This window comes from Dromiciops gliroides, chromosome 6, assembly GCF_019393635.1.
Source record: "Dromiciops gliroides isolate mDroGli1 chromosome 6, mDroGli1.pri, whole genome shotgun sequence".
In the NCBI taxonomy this organism is placed as follows: Eukaryota; Metazoa; Chordata; class Mammalia; order Microbiotheria; family Microbiotheriidae; genus Dromiciops; species Dromiciops gliroides.
In genome coordinates, this window is record NC_057866.1 from 1,863,963 (window position 1) to 1,879,926 (window position 15,964).

The window sequence follows — 15,964 nt, forward strand, 5'->3', positions numbered from 1 at the left end:
TCTCATGGTCTCAGTGCCCCTGGGTGGGAAGAGATGGAGGATGCATTCTCTCCATCAGCCTGAGCCTCTTTCCCTGACATTGGCTCCCTGTTCTTTCAGGGAAATAGAATTGTAATCAAACTTAGGTTGGAGACCACAGGCTAAGGAGCCCCGTGCAAAGTAGGGCGTGGAAATGAGGCAGCCTCTAGATCCCTTTCCAGCTCAGAGGTCCCTCCCCACCTCTCTGGGGGCCTGCCTGGGTCCAAGGTGGTCCCCCCTGCTCTTCATCCTGCTCAATGTTGTAGGGGGCTCTGTCTTTGTGTCCGTCCATGCCCCCTGCATGTGCCCCTGGCTGAGGACTGAGCTGGGCTGCTCCTGTCCCCCTGGTCCATCATCCTTCCTCCCCTGCTCTGCTTGGCTCACTCTATCCTTTCCCTGGCCCAAGTCTGATCTCTGAGCTGTGAGGTGGGCAGGCTCACACTCCCAGGACTCAGCTCCCAGTAGCTTGATGCTCACTCTGGGCTGAATCCCAGGGCAGCTCTGGCTGCTGTGAGCTGGCTGAAGGGCAGCTCCTTCTAGCACTGAGCCGCTGTGAAGGGCCTTTGCCCCCCTACAGGCTATCTGCCAATGGCAGGGTGATATGGCACTACAGGGATCTCGGCCTAGGCTCAGGCCTCTCTCTAAGAGCCCAGGTCATAACTCAGGAGAGGAGATGGGAGGCATGAAGACAGGTTTCTGGGACACCAGGCTGGCTGCTACCCTCTGAACCCCTCCCTCATACGGTACCTCTTGCCAAGCCCCTTAGGAATGAGGCCCCTGAAGAAACAACTGGCAGTCGGCCCATGGCCCAGGTTCAAACTCAGCCTTGCTGCCCATGCTCCTTGAGGGCCTGCTCCACCAGTCTGCTCTGTGGCTGGGAAGAGAAAGCAGCCAGCCATTCTTGGGAGGCCTTGTGTTATAGAGGCTAGAGCACTAGTCTGGAAGACCTTGGTTCCAATCTCACCTCATACATTTACTATCTCTATGACCCTGAGAAAATCAGGTTTTTTCCCTGTGAAATGAGGGTATTGAACTCGATAGTCCCTGAAATTCTTTCCAGCTCTAAATGTGTGATCCTATGATTCCTGGGGACCCAAGGACAGCCCAACACTGTCCTGCCAGCAGTGAGTGGGCTCAAAAGAGAAAAGACTAGCTAGGATTTCACTGTGGAAAAAGTGCTTTCAGTTCCATGGTAGGCCAAAGTAAGGCAGTCTCCTTAGGCATATTGGAGGGACTTTGCTTTTCCTAGGTGGGTGTTAACAAGATGTGAGCATACTGCCCAAGGCGGGAGGAGGTACTCACAGATGTGTAGTCCTATCAGAGACACAGACGCCTGTTCAGTTCTCCAGAGAATAGACACAGACCTAAGACGGTGCTTCTCCTGCCCCAGGCATCCCACGCCTACGAACAGTTGCTGGGCTCTAGGCTTTTTGCCAAGCAGTTCAGTGCAGTAACTAGGCCCTGTAACTTCATGTCAATCAGTCAATAAATGTTCATTAAGTGCCTACCATGTGCCAGGCACTGTGCTAAGCACGAGGGATACAAAGAAGGGCAAAAGACCATCCCTACTGTAATGGTGAAGCATGCCAATAAGGATGTACAATCAAGCTATGATCAGTATAAATCAGCAGAGGAGAGGGACTAGAAGGAAAGCAGAGTGCAAGAGACTTTGTTTGTTTGGTTGGTTGGTTGGTTTTGGTTTTGGTTTTGTTGTTTTGATGAGGCAATTGGGGTTAAGTGACTTGCCCAGGGTCACACAGCTAGCAAGTGTTAAGTGTCTGAGGCCAGGTTTGAACGTGGGTCCTCCTGAATCCAGGGCCGGTGCTCTATCCACTGTGCCATCTAGATGCCCCAGCAAGAGACTTCTTATAGAAGCTAGGCTGTTAGCTGAGACTTAAAGGAAGAAGCCAAGAAAGCCAGGAAGAAGAGATTAGAGGAGAGAGCACTCTAGGAATAAGGGACAGCTAGGGAAAATGCCTGGAGGTGGGAAATGGAGTGTCTTGTAGAAGGAATAGCAAGGGAGTCAGTGTCACTGGATTACCAAACACATGGGGTGGGATAAGGTGTAAAAAGACTGGAAGGGAGAGGGGAACAGATTGTGAGGGGCATGAAAAGCCAAACAACTTTTGTATTTGATCCTGGAAGTGATAGGGAGCCACTGGTGCTTACTGAATAGGGGGTGACATGGTCAGACCTGCCTTTGAGCAAGATCATTTTGACAATTGAGTGGAAGATGGGCTGCAGAGGGAAGAGACTCGAGGCAGGCAGACCCCACCCGCAGCTATGGCAATAGTCCAAGCATGAGGTGAGTCGAGCCAGCCCCAGGTCGGCAGCAGTGTACCAAAGTGTGCTGCCATATTACCAGAGTACACCAGAGATGGTCCAAAGATAGAAATCACAAGCTTAGACAGCTGATAGTGTCTGGGGCAGGGGTGGGCAGAGCGGTAAGAGAGCCTGAGGAGTCAGGGATGACCCCTGGTTGGTATCCTAGGTAACTGGGGAAGTGGTGGTGTCCTTGACAGTCACGGAGGAGATAAGAAGAAATGAAGGTTTCAGGGGAAGGATACTGAGTTTAGTTTTGGACATGTTAAGTTTAAGGTGTTTACAAGGCTTCCAGGATGAGATATCCAATAAGGATTTAGAGCTAGGAGGTCAGAAGAGAGGTTAGGCCTAGATCTGAGAATAATCAGCACAGAGATGATCATTGAACCCGTGGAAGCCTACGCAATCTCCTGGCGAAATAGGATCAAAGAAGAGGTTCCTAGATGGAGCCCTGGGAGTCACCTGAGGTCAGAGGGCGTGGTCTGGAGGAGGATCCAGCCAAGGGGACAGAGGAAGAGCAGGCAGAGAGGAAGGAGGAGGGCCAGGGGAGAGAGAAGGGTGTTCTAAAAGCCTGCAAAGGAGAGAGGACCAAGGAAGAGAGAGTGAACAACAGCATCTGAGGCTGCAGAGATCAAAGGGAATGAGAACTGAGAAAAAGCCACTAGATTTGGTGATACTGAGATCATTAGTAACTTGAAGGTGCCAGAGAAATGATAGTCCTTGCCCTCAAGGAGCAAATCTAATAGACTGACCCTCCTTTAGAGCCTCATGACAAATTTGATAAGTATCCAATTTTCTACATCTCTATCCAGATAATTGCAGAAAGGATCCAATAGGATAGGGTCAAGCACTGAGTCTGACAGCACACCACTAGGGACATCCAGTTTCATTTTATTTCACCAATAAATACTCTGAAGTTGGTCCTTCACTCAGTTCACATTGCTTCATTTTGTATGCAAAAATGAGAACTATGAGAAATAATTAGGTGGTGTAGTGGACAGAGTATTAGGTCAGAAAAACCTGAGTTCAAATCCAGCCTCAAACACTTACTAGCTTTCTGAACTTGACTAAGTCACAATCACTTTTTGCCTCAATTTCTTTATCTGTAAAATGGGAGTCATAATAGCACCTCCTTTCCAGGGTTGCTGTGGAGATCAAATGAATAAAACATTTGTAAAACTTTTTGCAAATCTCAAAACACTATATAAATGCTAGCTCCTGTTATTGGTGTTGTTATTACTATTATGCTCCAGAAAGCAGTGCACTTATTTAGTCTGGTCTGGTTTATTCAGGATGAACCACAACCATCTCTAAATGATCCCCCCACCTCCTTTTTTTTCCTAAGTGTTTCATCATCCAGCCTCAAGTCTTGCTGGAGGGTCTACATCAAGCAGATGTGGTTCAAGTTCAGTTTGCCAACCCACCCCCTTTTCCTTTCCCATCAGAGAGCTATGGCAGAAAGGGAGGAGGGAGGCCAGATATGAAGCCAAAGTGAGAGGTAACTGTTGGCTAGCTCATGTGCTCCATCAGTATCCAGGCAATATTAATGGACTGAGAGGAATGTCTCCAGCATGGGGCTGGGTGGATGGAGTGGAACACCTGTGGAGGGTTGCTGGGCACACAAAATGAGAAATCATGAATGGGTTTTGATCATACTCAACTGCAAGGAGTAATCACGTGGATCAGATCACATGTTACTGTCCCCAATAGAATGCAAATTCTCTGAGACCAGGAAATATTCCTGTATAGCACAGGTATAGGTGCTCAAGACATGCTTGTTGACTGGTCACTGATTCCTCAAGTGTTTCTGAAAATCAGTGTATTTGCCCCTTTCCAGTCATCCTGACATCTTTCTTTTTTCTCACTTTCTTCAGGGAGTCATCAAAGATTACAAGCATTAGGTCTGCCCTTTCTTTGAGGGCCCTGGGATGGGCTTTGTCTAGGCTTGGAAACGCAAACTCCACTATGTTCTTTTTTTTTTTTTTGTGGGGCAATTGGGGGTTAATTGACTTGTCCAAGGGTCACACAGCTAGTAAGTGCCAAGTGTCTGATGCCACATTTGAACTCAGGTCTTCCTGAATCCAGGGCCGGTATTTTATCCACTGTGCCACCTAGCTGCCCCCTCCACTATGTTCTCTTACTCTTACTTTACCGATTCTGGGGTTTCCTTTTCAGTGTGTTTGTCAATCCCTCTTTCAGTATGAAGACCTTGTTTCTGGGTAGGAAAGTAGGACCAGAGTACTTTGGCCTTATTTCTGTCTCCTGTCACCACTAAGCCATCTTCCCTAGACAACAGGTCCACTGTGCCTTCCTTCTTGCTGTGATCTTTTAGTGAGTTTCACAGACCTCGGTTTCTTCTAGGATTTCATCTTCTAGACCCTGTTCCACTGAGATATTTGTAAAGTACAGGGCCTAGCACATAGTAGGTACTTATTAAATGCTTATTCCCTTCTGTGTTTTCAAAAACCCATGTCAGTCTTTTGGGTGATAATTATAAGCTTCTTTAGGTCAGGGATTGTCTTTTGACTCTTTTTTTTATCTCTGGCACTCATTTGGCTCTTGACAAATGTTTATTAATTCCATCTAGCTCATGGAATAGTCCTCTTCAAATCAGAATTTATCTGAGAGGTTCTTTTGTGACCACATCTGACTCTTTCTAAATATTACTTCCTCTACTTTTTTCCCTTCCTCTACTTTTTTAATGGGATCATTTATACTCACATTGTCAGAATTCTGGTTTTGAGAGCCCTCTGTTCCTCTTACCATTGGATCTCTGAACTCTTTGAAATCTGCTTTTCTGAATTATAGGGTCCAGATCCAATGGTGCTCTCCTCATTGGTTATTAGGAACTCTCCAGATGACACAGTGACTTAGTCTCCCCCAGCTCAAGGTTCCCTGACCACCACTTCCTTGGTCAGAACTGAGGCCAGTGTAGCAATTGCTTTCATTGATGAAGAATGACATGTCAATAAGGTGGCAACAATGAGACTATTACAGAGGACATTTCAGTAATTAACACTATCCCACACTGCTGTGTTTCTCTTGGTTTGGTGTTAGAGAAGTATAATCCTTATTCTCCATCTGTTCCATAGGTATTTGGGTGTATTGCTATTTCTGACTCACTTTCTAGGTGCCCTTACCCAAACAGTCTCCACCATACTTCCCCCTCAGGTACAGGGATGGGCAAACAGATGGATGTCTTCTCAACTGATGGTGAGCTCCATCACCCTCCCATCACTTCTTTTGTCTTTGAACAGATGCTGACATTTCTGTGTTCTGGTCAGGTTTCTCATCCCAGCACTTTGTCCAGGGCTCTGGTGGCTGCCCCTTGTGCTCAAGCTCTGGGCTCACTCAGCTGCTCCCAAGCTCCAATATGAGGCTGCCCTACCCTATCCCTTTTCACTATGACTCACCAGGCACTCTCTCCTCTATTCCTGGTTTTTCTCCCACACAGCAGTTGTCCTCCTTGTCCTCCAGTCTTAGAGCTGCGGGGACAGTTTCCTCTCATGTTCAGGCTCACAAGCCCCTCAGCTCTGAGATTCAGTCTGCCCTTTTCCAGGAGCCTGTCATTCCAGGACTTCAGCTGTTGCCCAGAGAACCAAATTTTGTCATTTGGTGTGATTCACGGGTGCATAGCTCTAGAGCGGGAAGGGACCATAGAGACCAACCCACCCATTTTATAGATGAGGAAACAGAGAGGGGAAGTGATTGGCCTGAGGTCACCATATCCAACGACCTCCCATTATACCACACACTGTCTCTCCTGGTCACTTCCCAGGCAGCCTCTCCTTTCTCTATCAAGGGCTTGAGTTTGTCTTGCAAGGAGGGGGAAACACAAGAGACATTTTCATTTAGCTCATGAGCTCCCTGAGCTAGAGGACCCTCCCTCTTAAATCTTATACTCCCTCTAAGGATGGTGCTTCTTACATCAACCAGGACCCTCAGCCCCCAGAGTCAGGCTGGGCAGGCCACCTCTCTATTGGGGCCAAGTCAGTCTCCACCCTGCAATGGCCCACCAACCGGAACAAAAGGTCCTCCTAAACTCTCCAATGGCTCGTCTTTGGGGCCTGAGCCCCAGGCAAAGGTCTGATGGGCTTGAGGAAGAAGTCTTGGCTCCATCTAGCCCTGAAGCATCTTCCTCTCCACAGGATCTCTCAGGGCAGAGGCTCCTTTGCCTGGGGGCTCCATGATGAGGCCTCCATGCCCTCTCCCATTCAAGAAGGAAGCAGCCAAATTCTCTTGGAGGAAGGAATATCTTTGCTCTTGGACTCTTGGAGGTGGGAGGCCTTTGCTTCTGAGCCAAGTTCCTCCTTCAGAGACTCGTAGTCAATGCTGGGCAGGTCCTGGCATCTGGGTGTTGTCCCCCTTGCTCCCAACAAGGGTACAGGTGAGGTGAACCCAGGACATACCATCCCTCAGCATCAGGAGAGCTGCTTCCTCTGGGCACACACAGGTTGGCCCCTTTAAAGTCAGGGATTCTCATTCATTCATTCCAAAAGTAGAGTCTGTGCAGGTGGGGTAAGTGCTACCCTCAGGGAGCTTACATCTTACACAGATAATTCAGCAAATCTGTCCAAAGCCAACATGAAGTCATATATGGGGAAGAGGATGGGTGTGTCCTGGGACAAGGATCAGCAATGACTCCTTGTATCCCCGAGTCTTGGCAGGGTTTAGGGATTTGAGGACAGAGAGCATTCTAGGTGTAAGGGATACCCAAGCCTGGAGACAGAAAGTCACACGTGGACCGTGGCGAGGAGGCCTGCGTGGCTGTAACGTGTGCTCTTGGGGGACCAGTGTGTGAAGTCAGTCTGGAAAGGCTGACTGGAGGTATATTCTGAAGGGTTCAAAAGCCTGAGAGTGACTTTGTGTTTGATGCTAGAGGCAGCAGGGAGCTTTGCCAGCCTCTGCCCAGGTGTGTGACATGGCCATTGTGGGGAGGAAGGTGGAGAAATGAAGGCAGGGAGACTAATGAGGAGGTTATCATGTTATCAGTCAGGCATGGGCTTATGAAGCACCTACTAGGTGACAAACACTGGGCTAAATGCTAGGGATTCAGAGCTAAAAGAACAGTCCCTCATCTCAAGGAACAAAATGTACAAATATAAGCAGGCATAGAACATGTGCAAAATTACCCCAAGGTAGAAGGGAGGCTCTTAGCAACCAGAGAGTGGAGTGAAAGCATTCCCAGCATGGGGAACGACCAAAGCAAAGGTGTAGTGATGGGAAATGGGGTGTCCTGCTACTCAAGGATTGGATTGTAAAGTGCATGAAGGAGAGAAATGTGTAAGAACTCTGGAAAGGCCGAGTAATGAGGGCCTGGGAAAGGGGCACATCATGGAGGCAGCATGGGCAAGACTTGGCAACAGAGGCAAGTGAGGAACCTGAGATGTCACAGGGTGGGAGCCAAGGGGACTGGAAGGACTTGGTGCCCTCAATAGTCATAGGGAAGTCTAGAAGGGTTGGGGAGAATGTGTTGGACATGTCAAGTTTGAAATGCTTCTGGGACATCCAATTCAAGTTCCCCAAGGGGCAGTTGGTGATGCAGGCCTGGACTGGAAGAATCTGTATGGAGATGATGATTGAGTCCATGGGACTGACCAAGGGAGAGAGGAGGGAAGGGGACCCAGGACAGAACTTACACATAGCAACGGGGACCTGAATGAAGATCTAACAAGAGGCTGAGGAGGGGCAGTTAGACACATGAAGACAAAGAAAAGGAAAGCCAAGAGAGGGGTGTTACAAAAGCTCAGATAGGAGGGAATCTGGGAGAGGGTGATGGTAAACCATGTCAAAGGCAGCAGGGAGATAAGGAAGGGTGAGGAGAGAGAAAAAAGCAAGGAGAGGGAGAGAAAGAGAAAGAGAGAGAGGAGAGAGGAAGGAGAGAGGGAAAGAAGAGAGAGAGAAAGGAGAGAGAAGAAAGAGAGGAGAGAGAAAGGGGAGAGATAGGATGGAGAGAGAAAAGAGAATAGGAGAGGAGAGGAGAGAGCAGAAGGAAAAGGAGAGAAAAGAGAGAAGGAGAGAGAAGAGGGAGAAAGGAGAGGAGAGAGGGAAAGAGGAGAGAGAGAGAGAGAGGAGAGAGGAAGGAGAGAGAGAGAGAGAGAGAGAGAGAGAGAGAGAGAGAGAGAGATTGATTTAAATTTCCAGCCACACTTCCATGCTTAGTGTTAAGGGACCCAATGCTCCTTCCCACCTCAAGCAGGAAAGCTTTTGTCAGTCTCTCTAAAGACACCAGCCTTGACCACACTTGGTCCCCCTGCTCGGTGCACAGTGCTCCCAAACTTTCAGTTGGTCACCTGCTGAAGGCTTTGAAGCCAAACATACAAGGTGTCTACTGGCATCCCTACTTTCTCAAACAACTTGGGAGCCCATAGTGGAGACCACTGAGACAGGCCATTGCTAAGACCAATCAGCCAAACGTATGTTGGTCTCCTTCCTCCACCCCAAAGCAAGGGCCTGGGATACATAGCATGTATATCAAGAAGACTCTGGCTCTGACCCAAGAAGCCTACAATCTGGCTGCCAGTCCCTGGAAGGTAAGTGCAATTATTATCTCCATTTTACAGATGAGGAAACTGAGGCAAGCAGCTGGTGACTTGCTAGGTGGTACACTTCCGTCTGGAGTCAGGAACCTCTGAGGTCAAACCTGGCCTCAGATGCTTAGCGGCTGGGTGACCCTGGGCAAGTCACTTCACCTCTGTTTGCCTCCATTTCCTCATCTGTAAAATGGGAGTGATAATAGCATCTACCTAGTGGGGCTGTTGTAAAGCTCGAATGAGATGTTTGTAAAGCACATAGCCCAGTGCCTGGCACATAGTAGGTGCTTGTTCCCTCAGTCACTCATCTTTGACTTGACCTGATTTGGGTGGGGCAGGGGCTCCAAGGAGGCTGGACCCAGGCCTCTTTCCTTTTTTTGGCAGCTCTAAATGGCTCTGAAAAATGGGGAGATGTGGGCAGGAACGGCTGCAGAGGGAGGGGCCCCTGCAGAGCCCCCCCCCAAGGCCATAGGGCCCAGGGAAGGGCCCAGAGGGGCTGCCCCGAGGACCGAGGGCTGAGGCCCGGCAGGAACCGGCTTTTACATTTCTCCCCCCCTCCTCTCTCCGTTCTATGCTCCAGACACCACTAACTGTATGGAATTGATGACGGGGAGGCTTTCCAAATGTGGTAAGAATCTCCCTCCCACCTTCTCCCCCCCTCTGCCCTCACGGCCCTCCTGTCACCCCAAGTCCACACCCTCCTGGCCCGGCCCATGGCTGCTCTGCAGGCACACATGCGCTCACACCCCTTCTGAGGGCTCACCCTCGCCGGGCCTGCTGGGGGTCCCCGCTGCCCTCTGCCCCCACCCTACAGATGGGGAAGTTCACATGCCCTTCCCCAGGCAAGCAGTGGCCCCCCCAGCTTGCTCCCCTGGGAGCACTCGCCTGTGGATGGGTCATTGAAGGAGCCCAAATCACTGGGTGCAAATCTGAGATTGTTTTCTCCTCCCTGCCTTCTTCCCCTGCCCCCAGCCCGTATCACACTCACTCACACACCCACTCACACTCACATACATACATACTCATACAATACTCACACACTCACATTCACACACACATACAAATACATATACACACTCACACACACTGACACTCATACACATACACACCCATTTATACACATGCACACTCATACACATACACATATATACACCCATTCATACACATTCACACTCATACACATACACATATATACACCCATTCACACACATAGACACTCACACTCATACTCATACACATGCACCCCCACTCACACACATACTCATACATGTACACACACTCATACACATATACTCATATACAAACATATACACTCTCACACAGATACATACACACAAACTTATACACTCACACACTGACACTCATACACATACACATACACATATACACATATATACACCCATTCACACACATATACACTCACACTCATACTCATGCACCCCCACTCACAGACATACTCATACTCATACATATACACACTCATACACATACACATACATACACCCATTCACACACATACACACTCTCACACAAATACATACACACATACTTGTACACTCACACACACTGATGCTCATACACATACACACTCACACATACACATATATATACCCAGTCACACACATATACACTCACACTCATACACATACATACACCCATTCACACACATACACACTCGCACACAAATACATACATACTTATACACTCACACACACTGATGCTCATACACATACACATACACACTCACACATACACATATATACACCCATTCACACACATATACACTCACACTCATACACATACACCCCCACTCACACACATATACACACACATACACAGCTGCCTAATGCCCACAGGTCTCTCTGGCCTCCTGAAGTTCTTAGGAACAGGGCCCTGAGACCAGAGGGGGGACCATGGATAGTCAGGAAGAGGGAAGCCCTTGATGGAGTCAAGAAATAGTCATGCCGTGTTGCCCACTCACTCTCTTCTTAGCCCCTGCCCAATCATTTTCTGAAACTCAGCAGTGAAGTGTCAAAGGCTCTTTGATTTCTTTTTCTCAAGAAAGGACACCCACCTCGAGCAGTGACTCAGTGTGAGTGCCAAGAGTGCAAGCAGGCTCCTTTTGTCCTATTCCCCTAACACATGTTCAGTCCCTCCCTTGTTCACCATTGGCTGGTTACTAGAGTTACAATCTCAGTGAGAAAGTTAGCTAATTGGGACACAGTATTCTTTCTCCTAATTGTCCAGAATTCTTTTTTGAGTTCTTAGTCAATAAGGAGGTGACGCAGGAGCATTTCTTCAATCCTCCCTTATATGGACACAGCCCGGGAGTGGACCTAGTTGAGACCAGCTCAGGGCTACTTGAACCATGTGATCTGTCTGCCGAAGGGGAGGGGGACCGAGACCTAAGTCCTCAAACAGGTCCAGAGGAGTACAATTTGAACAGTGCTGATATGTTGGTTGTGTCCTCGTGAGACTCCTTTCCTCACATTACCCCTTAGGGCCTTCCCAGGGGCTTTCTAGTCTCTTGGCTCTTCAGGTGCACCCTCCCAGGCTTAATTTCTCCCGAGGGTGCCCCCATTCCATTCCAAGGGGAGTCTGAACAGCAGCCCCCTCCCCAAGCAGTAACTGAGTGTGGCGCTGCCCTCAAGGCCAGAGCAGGGCTTAGGTCCCCCAGCCTGTCCAGTCTCAGTCAGACCCCTCACTTAGGGTGGTGGGGGCAGCACTCTGAGCCTATGCTTCTCCTGCCCTTGTGCCTGGGGTCTGTGCCAACACCAAGGGGCCCATCCCCAAGCCTTATTCTCTCAGGAATCAATCTGGGGCAGGGCCCAAGGGGCTCTCATGTGTGCCCCCTCAGTGGGAGCTGCCTTCACTGTGAGACTGTTGTACTGGCAGGCCCAGGTTCAAACCCTTGGCAAAGGTAGGCAGGGAGGGAGGGAGACACACCATGGAAAGAGATGGAGGCCAGGGCCAGGCCCAGCCTCCATGGAGAGGAGGGGCTGAACTCCCTCAAACTTGGAGAAGGCAAAGTTACAAAAACTCTCCCAAGAGACCCAGAACCTTGCCCCTCCTAGCTCAGAGCCCCAGCTCCACAGTGGGGAGGCCCAAGGGGCAGGAGCTCCGGCCTCTGCTTTGGGCCCTCCCCTCCTCGGGGTCGCCAGCGCCTCTGTCCATCCCCACTCCCCACCCACAGCCTCTTCTCTCTAGCCCTTGTCCTAGTCCTCTTTCTATCTGCTACATCCATTGGCACCTGGGCCAGGCCTCCCTACCTCTCGGGTGGTACAACCCAGAGGGGTGGAAGGATCCCAGCTGGGGCTGCCCAGTCTGGGACATGGAGCAGGGATCTTCTCCTAGAGGGGAGTGGGCACATCAGATGCCAGAGGTGCCTGGCCCCAGGGCAGGGCCAGGCTGAGAGAAGGGCCCCGGGCCAGGGCCCTGCCTTGTCCACCCCCTCCCCAACCTTGGCCAGTGCTGACACAGCCCTCATCTTTCTCCTCTGGGGGCACTGACACAGGGTCCCAGGGCCTCCAGACAGCATGGGCCATTGTGGGGTGCAGCCTGGGGTAATGTGTCAGTCCTGGGAGCCTGACCCCCTCCTGTCATCCCCTTCCCCCCAAACCTTGATCTCTTCATCCATGAAATGGAAACGGCATCAGGTCTGCCTCTACATGCTCTTTGTGGGGGGGAAGCGGACATTCTCAGGAGTCTGAACCTGGCCTCCCCTGCTGCAGGCCTAGGCAGGATGAGGAAGCGAGCCAGGGAACCCACCCCTCCTCCCCTTCCCTGCCCCTCTTCCTCCTCCCCCACCCAGCTCTCGGTCTTGTGGTCCTCAGGCAGGCAGGGCCAGGCCTGAACCTCCTTCCTGGTCCCTCTAATCAAAGACCTGGATGGTCTCTGCCCCAGCCCAGGCCTCTCTAGAGCAGTTGGCATCCCCCACCCAGCTCCTCCCTGGCAGTGCGCTCATCTGCGGCAGGCAGGCAGGCAGCAGAGATGTCAGGAGCTCCTGGGAATGGCGACCAATCCAGGCCCTAGGCTGGCAACCTCATCAAGGCCTCCTGGGCTTGGTGGGGTCTGGAAGGCCCCGGGGGCCGAGCCTGCCCTCCCCTCCCCACTTTCTGGCCTCCCTTTGCCCCAGGAGCTCTGGCCTCCCTGGCCTCCCTGGCCTCCCTGGCCTCCCTGGCCTCCCTGGCCTCCCTGGCATCCCTGGCTCTGGGTCTCATCACATTTGTTTTTCTTCCCTTCCCGTAAAGGCCCATGTTCATTTGTTTGTTTGTTTTCTCTCTCTCTCTCTCTCTCTCCTTCCCTCCCTTCCTCTCTCTCTCCCTCTCGTTCTCTCTCTCTTTTTTTTTTTGTCTTCTGTTCTGTGTACCCAGGCAGCCCATTGAGTAACTTCTTTGACGTAATTAAACAACTTTTTTCAGACGAGAAGAATGGGCAGGTGACCCACCCCCCCGGCACGCCAACCAAGTCTAGCGCCCACAGCCAGCGGAGAGAGGCCGAGGCGCCTGCCGCCAAGTATCCAGGCGGCAGAGACAAGGCAAAGGCAGCCGCCGCCGCCGCCGCCACCCGAGAGCAACCTTAGAGACAGACTAACGGCCGCCCGCCCACCCCGAGTAGAGCTGCCCCTTTCCCTAAGCACAGCGCCAACACGGCAAGCAAGACCCGAGGCCTCCCGCAGAGCTGGCCTGGCTGCTGGCGGCCGGACAGAGCAGGCTGGCCCTGCTGCCGGGCGGCTGGAGAAGGGAGCTTGGGCTACCTGGAGGAAGGATTGTGCATATGTATACGACCACATAGATACTATATAGAGAAATATAGACACACATACCTAGAGATTTATAGTCGCGCTATGCTCTGGGCACCCAGGCAGGGGAACAGGCAGGCCCGCTGACGGACAGACAGACAGGCAGACAGGCAAGCAGGCAGCACAGACAGACAGGCAGCAAAGCACTGGCTAAGGCTGCTGGGCTCTGGCTTGGGCAGCTGGGCCTCTCCTCCCTCTTCCCGCCACCACTTCTCTGCTCCCTCTCCCAGTGGGGGCTTCAGGCCTTCCTGAGGTCCGGGTTTGGTCTTGGTTCACTCGGAGCGCTCTCTGTGTCTGCGCTCTAGCGCTCTCACTCTCTCTCTCTCTCTCTCTCTCTCTCTCTCTCTCTCTCTCTCTCTCTCTCTCTCTCTCTGTCTCCCTCTGTCTCCCTCTGTCTCTTCTTTCTCTGTCTCTGTCTCTCCTCTCTTTCTGTCTCTGTCTCTGTCTGTCTCTCTCTCTCCCTCCTCCCTCTCTCTGTCTGTGTGTGTCTCTGTCTCCCTCGCTCTCTCTGTCTGTCTGGCTCTCTCTGTCTCTCTGTCTCTTTCCCTCCTCTCTCTGTCTCCCTCTCTCTCTTGTCTGTCTGTCTGTCTGTCTGTCTCTGTCTCTCTCTGTCTCTGTCTCTCTCTCTCTCTCTCTGATGCCGTGGCTTGTTTCCGCTCTGATACCAGGAATTATCCCGCAAAGTTAACATGTCACCACCTGCCGCCCGCCGCCTTCTGTGCTTGGAGGACACTTATGGATGGAAGGCAGCTGCTTCGGATTCAGCCCCTCCTCCTCCTGACCCTCCCGGGGGTCCCCCCTCCTGCCTCGCTCCATGGCCTGTGGGGCTAATGGAACTCAGCTCAGTGAGGCCCACTGGAGGACCTCAACACCTCTTCTCTAGGGAGGGGTCAGCACAGCAACGGGCCTCCCAGCTACCTGCCTGAGGATAGCCAAGAATGGCCTCTGGATCCTGGGAGGCCAGCCCTCCGCCAGCACCCGAGGGTGGGAGCCAGCACCCCCAAGGAGCAGCATTAATGACCCTCCATCGTCCCAAGGCTCTCAGCCTGTCCTTTCTTCTCTTTGTTCCTCTGTCCTGTCTCACTTGCATCTCCCCCAGCCTCTCCATCTAGCTCCCCATCTCTGCCTTTCTCTCTCTCTTTCCGTCTCTCTGTCCTTTCTTCGCATTGTTTTTCGATTCAGTTTTATTTGGGGGCCTTGAGATCGCACTGGCCTCAGAGAGCCCATCCTAGCCATTGTGGAGGGAGAGGGGGAAGCGTGTGACCCCAGCGCAGGGAGAGCCGCTGCAGCCCCAGCCCAGGTTGGCCTGGCCCAGAACGTTCAGGAGCGGAGGAGCCAGACCGAGGGCGTCGCACCGCCCAGCTGGACTGCCCCCCTGCCCGCCCCGCCCCGCCCCCAGCCTTGGGCTCCCCGGGGAGGGAGAGAGCCCGCTTGGAGGCTGCTGGTGCTGCACTGAGATCAGTATCCATCCCTCGCTGTTTTCATTTACATGATTTCTTTGGTTCTCTCTTCAGGGAAGAGGCAGTGTTCTCAGTCTGTCTGCTTGTCTGTCTTGGTGTCTGTCTGTACGGGCTTTGGCCTCGGGCCGCGGCCTGGGCTGCTGGGGGCTCCACAGACAATGGCTCTCGGCAGAGCAGAGTGGAGGCAGGACCAGGGCAACACAAAGCTACTGTAAACTTGAAAAGAAATCCTGCAAGATATTTTTATAAACGTTTTTTCCTTGGTTCTTTTTGGAAAAGGGGAGGGGGCGGGCGGGGCCTAGCGCTGGGGACGGGCGGGGCCTGGCGCTGGGGGCGGGCGGGCGGGGCGGGCCGGACTTTGTGTTTCCGTTATTAGCTCTTGGTTATTTATATATACATATACATATATATATATATATATTTAAAAAAACCAACGCTGTTAGAGAGCTCTTCTGTTCTGTTTTCTTACCGTGTAGAGGCAACACCAAGTTCTATTGATTTGGGGGAGGGGCGGCCCAGTGGGAGTTTCGCTCCGGGTGGAACAGGGCTCGGGCTCCTCGTGACCTGGAAGCTCCCGAACCGACAGTGACTTAATCTGGGCTCAGGCCAGGGTGGGCAGGGCAGGACCTGGGCCGCTGGGAGACTGACCACTAGGCCAGTGTGCAGAACTGTCCGCTTCAGCACCGCAGGGTTTTTACAAAAAGGACAAAAACCAGGACAGTCACCACGTTTCTTTTCTACTGTGTTCTCTGTACATATTGCCGAGGAGGGTGGGGCAGGGTGGGGCAGGCCTCTGGATCCCCTCCCCAATTTGGCTTGGGTCCCCCCTG

The 15,964-nt window shown here is 51.8% G+C and overlaps 1 protein-coding gene across 18 annotated transcripts in view; it reads left to right on the forward strand.

Annotated features, from left to right (window-relative positions):
* Positions 1-15,414, forward strand: part of BRSK2 (BR serine/threonine kinase 2) — a 155,245-nt gene extending 139,831 nt beyond the window's left edge. For 4 of the 18 annotated variants that reach the window (XM_043971495.1, XM_043971503.1, XM_043971501.1 and 1 more), the window contains one exon: positions 14,343-15,414. Coding sequence is in view for 10 of the 18 variants with exons in the window: in XM_043971503.1 (XP_043827438.1) it covers positions 14,343-14,362 (20 nt within the window). In the remaining 8 variants the exon portion in view is untranslated. Of the gene's footprint in view, positions 1-9,453; positions 9,502-13,246; positions 14,102-14,342 lie in introns of those variants that run through there. The other 14 variants (XM_043971488.1, XM_043971492.1, XM_043971502.1 and 11 more) reach the window with 9 other exon arrangements.
* The last annotated feature ends 550 nt before the right edge of the window (positions 15,415-15,964 follow it).